Source organism: Rhagoletis pomonella, unplaced genomic scaffold (assembly GCF_013731165.1).
Source record: "Rhagoletis pomonella isolate Grant_MI unplaced genomic scaffold, Rhpom_1.0 Rhpom_scaffold_14111, whole genome shotgun sequence".
NCBI classification, from domain to species: domain Eukaryota; kingdom Metazoa; phylum Arthropoda; class Insecta; order Diptera; family Tephritidae; genus Rhagoletis; species Rhagoletis pomonella.
In genome coordinates, this window is record NW_023472640.1 from 865 (window position 1) to 4,031 (window position 3,167).

The 3,167-nt window shown below is 42.4% G+C and overlaps 1 protein-coding gene across 6 annotated transcripts; it reads left to right on the plus strand.

The window, feature by feature from the left end:
• Positions 1–844: 844 nt before the first annotated feature.
• LOC118757072 lies at positions 845–2,562 on the plus strand. 6 transcript variants are annotated; one of them, XM_036491806.1, is made up of 5 exons: positions 845–1,264; positions 1,539–1,691; positions 1,756–1,874; positions 1,947–1,951; positions 2,029–2,562. In XM_036491806.1, exons 2-5 carry the CDS (start codon positions 1,608–1,610, stop codon positions 2,460–2,462), a joined length of 642 nt encoding a protein of 213 aa, XP_036347699.1. In that variant the 5' UTR covers positions 845–1,264; positions 1,539–1,607; the 3' UTR covers positions 2,463–2,562. The 6 variants fall into 6 exon arrangements, 5 of the variants coding, with proteins under 5 accessions (XP_036347699.1, XP_036347702.1, XP_036347701.1 ...); XM_036491809.1 differs by having other exon boundaries at positions 1,756–1,858; XM_036491808.1 differs by having other exon boundaries at positions 1,761–1,858.
• The last annotated feature ends 605 nt before the right edge of the window (positions 2,563–3,167 follow it).

The window sequence follows — 3,167 nt, forward strand, 5'->3', positions numbered from 1 at the left end:
CTCTGAATGCAACAGGCAGCTGGCGAGGCCTCGTCTCCAGTCTACCTTGATGGCGGCGTCGATTTGCCGAATCCAATTGTCTGGCCCGCGGGCGGAAAGGCCTAGTTTCCGCTCCACGGCGACGGCGTGAAGGCTGGCGTGGTCGGAAAGGCCGAGTTTCCGATCCACGGCGCCGTTCATGTGCTAAGAGCGGTCGGGAGGGCCTAGTTTCCGATCCCCTTCGTGAAGTCGAGCGAAGAGTGCGGGTTGCTACTGCAGTTTCAATGACTTCGCCTTCCTCGGCGTCCGGTGGGAGAGCCCTGGTCTCTGTTCCTGAGTCTGAAGCATTGACCGATAGAATGTGCTCCGATTCATCCTCACTTGCGACTTGCACGCTCCATGGTCTTGTGTCGACTGCTTGGTGCTCCTCATCCAGGTGCAGAGTTGTATGATGCTTGTCATGGCACCGACGGCATCTCTCTTCGCTCGTGCACGTATCGACGCGGTGTGTCATAGACAAGCAGTTGCCGCAAAAACGTCCCAACAATGCCTCCCGCAATCTTTCTTCGGGAGATTTTACTCTGTATATTGGACAGAGCCTGATCGGGTGATTTCCATCACATAGACGGCATGCGAGTGGATAACACTGTGATTGCTGCTCCGCCCTTTTCCTCATTGAAGTGAATTTAGTCATTGTCTGAAATTGGTTAATGTTTTTTTCCCTTGCTGTTATCCGATACTAGTACTGTGTACTTATGTACTAAATATTGTGCCCTTATGTGTGTAGGTTACAGTTGGGTGGCGAGCATTAAATGAGTTTAAAACCGAAAACAAAATATAGTTTATACTTTGAAAATAAATGTTGATTCCACACTGTAAATTGATAGTGTGAACTGCATATAATATCGTACAAGCGTATAAAAAGTGTATGGGCACCTCAAATATTGAAGCGATACATTGTGGACAGGTGTTATCGATTTTGCTTGTTTGCTCCCATTCGTGATACGTTAATATCGTAAGACGGTCCTGCCACCCCAAAAAAATTCGCTCGCTAACGTTGAGGTGGTTGCTACGTCAAAGGTTCACGCAAAATGATTGTTCTGATTCGAATAATAGTTTGTTTCATTTTTACAACGTGTTTTCGCGGTATCAAACAAGAACGGTGGTAATAATCGATAAACGTGATACGGAGTATCATAATATTCCTGATGTCGATTACCGTGTTTTTGCGCATCGCAATCATTTTTTAAACTGGTATTCCAATCAAAAATCATCTAACACAATGGTAAGATAATTTATTAAAGTACAATTTTTCTAGAGATTGCGAGGCATGAACCAATTAGAACAGACCGGTCGAGAAGCAACCATTTGTGCGTTGATGACCGTCGAGTAGAGCAGTATTTATAATTTGCATAAAAGCCATACTTTGTGATAGCAATTAAGAAAATTATGCCTAGTCTTCATATTCTTTGTTTACTTTTAAAAGAAAATAACTGGCGTCGAAATTACCAACGTCAGCCAGAAAATTACTTTTTTCCTTTTGCTTCATCTTGTCGTAGTTCGACGGATTGAGTAAAAATCCCCAATGACGCAAGCTTAACGTAAGCATTTGGTCTCGAATACAACAGATGGCGCCATTGCTAATTCATGAATGGCAATATCCTGAATGGCTGAAATGTCATTCAAGAAATAACCTATCACGAGGAGAAACGGTTCGTATAGTGGAATTTGTTAGAATAGTAATTTGTAGTATATAGTTTGATTTAATATACTTAGTTTAGGTTTCAGACGCTTGCCTGCATCAATTTGCAACCCTTTGCCTTGAGCACACAGCACGGATTAATGCCCTGTAAATGGATAAAGAGAAGATGCCCGAAGTGTAAGTGGTTCTGTATGTATGTATGTAATTAAACTTTACATTTTTTTTTCCATCCTACAATATTATCTTCTGTTTGTTTTATTCACAGATTCTGCGGTTTCCGTGGTTTCAACATGAATTTTGGTTGTGCACTTCGGGCGGTATGTGGCAGACGAATTCAACAAATAACAGCGGGTCTGTTGCTGGAAGCAATTTGCAGAACGATTCCAAGGTGATCGTAGCATCAACGTCCAACCCTAATTCTTCAGCAACCGCAGCAGTCACTGGTGCAACCGTTGTGACTTCACCATCTAGCACTCCCACCCAAGCCACCTACTATCTTATATACCACAATGGATTTCAACTAAGTATTCCACCGAATACAGTGCCACCACCATTTACACCTGCGCATTTTACCAGTACGACCAACTCTGGCACATCCCCTTCGTCGGGACAAGTTACGCAGTCTGCAGTTGGCGGAGCTTATAGTTTGCTTGCGAACACATCAATAACTGCTGTGTTGTTCTTGTACCTACAGCGGCAGGAAATGCTTAAACAGCAACAACAACGAAGAAGGCGGCAACGAATAAGTGATGGGGTGAGTGCGTTTGAGGTATCTGAATAAAATTAAGGACAGGATTGCAGTGGAGCGCTGAAGAGAGCGACGAGCAAAACGTACTTTCAACTAAAATGCTAATATACATACCTAAGCACACATGCATGTATGCGCATAGATACGTATGTGCATACATAGCTACGCATGTGCATAGATACATACCATGCGCATAGATACGTATGCGCATAGATACATATACATATAAGTGTCCGCATATATCTTTTCTCGTCACTTGTTCTGTCGCTTCACTGCAGCAAAACCAAGTTGTGGGGAAAACCCTGACGATATGCGTACAATTAAAACCATGGGTTTGAAGATAGCGCAAATTGATGTGAAAATTTCAATTACATATTAAATATATTGTTTTATATACCCGGCTCGAAGGACCATGTGCAACGCTGCAACGACTGCGTATTTGATAGCTCAATGGTTCGCAGTTTGTTGCACCGATGTCGTGTTAGAAATATGGTGAAAATAAATAAAGACGGGAATTAGTCTTCCGTATAAAATGTAATTCGTTTATTACAAAGTATGTATATATATATTTTGCTATGTATACACAAAAATTGGATTAGGAAATTAACTTTACCTCAATCGCTTATGACGTCGGGTGATGGCTGATAGTCGTCCTCTGTTGATCTCCAGAAAAGAAGTGACCGATCTCCTTTTTACGAAATTAAGTTCAACCTCCAAGCAGTAAAACTGTTTGGAGGG

Excerpts from the sequence above, each read along its gene's own strand:
- LOC118757072 (XM_036491805.1), top strand. The coding sequence starts at position 1,608 with ATGGCGCCATTGCTAATTCATGAATGGCAATATCCTGAATGGCTGAAA. Across the intron at positions 1,692-1,755 it reads ACCTATCACGAGGAGAAACG|TTTAGGTTTCAGACGCTTGC; the intron begins GTTCGTATAGTG and ends TAATATACTTAG. Across the intron at positions 1,879-1,946 it reads GTAAGTGGTTCTGTATGTAT|ATTCTGCGGTTTCCGTGGTT; the intron begins GTATGTAATTAA and ends TTTTATTCACAG.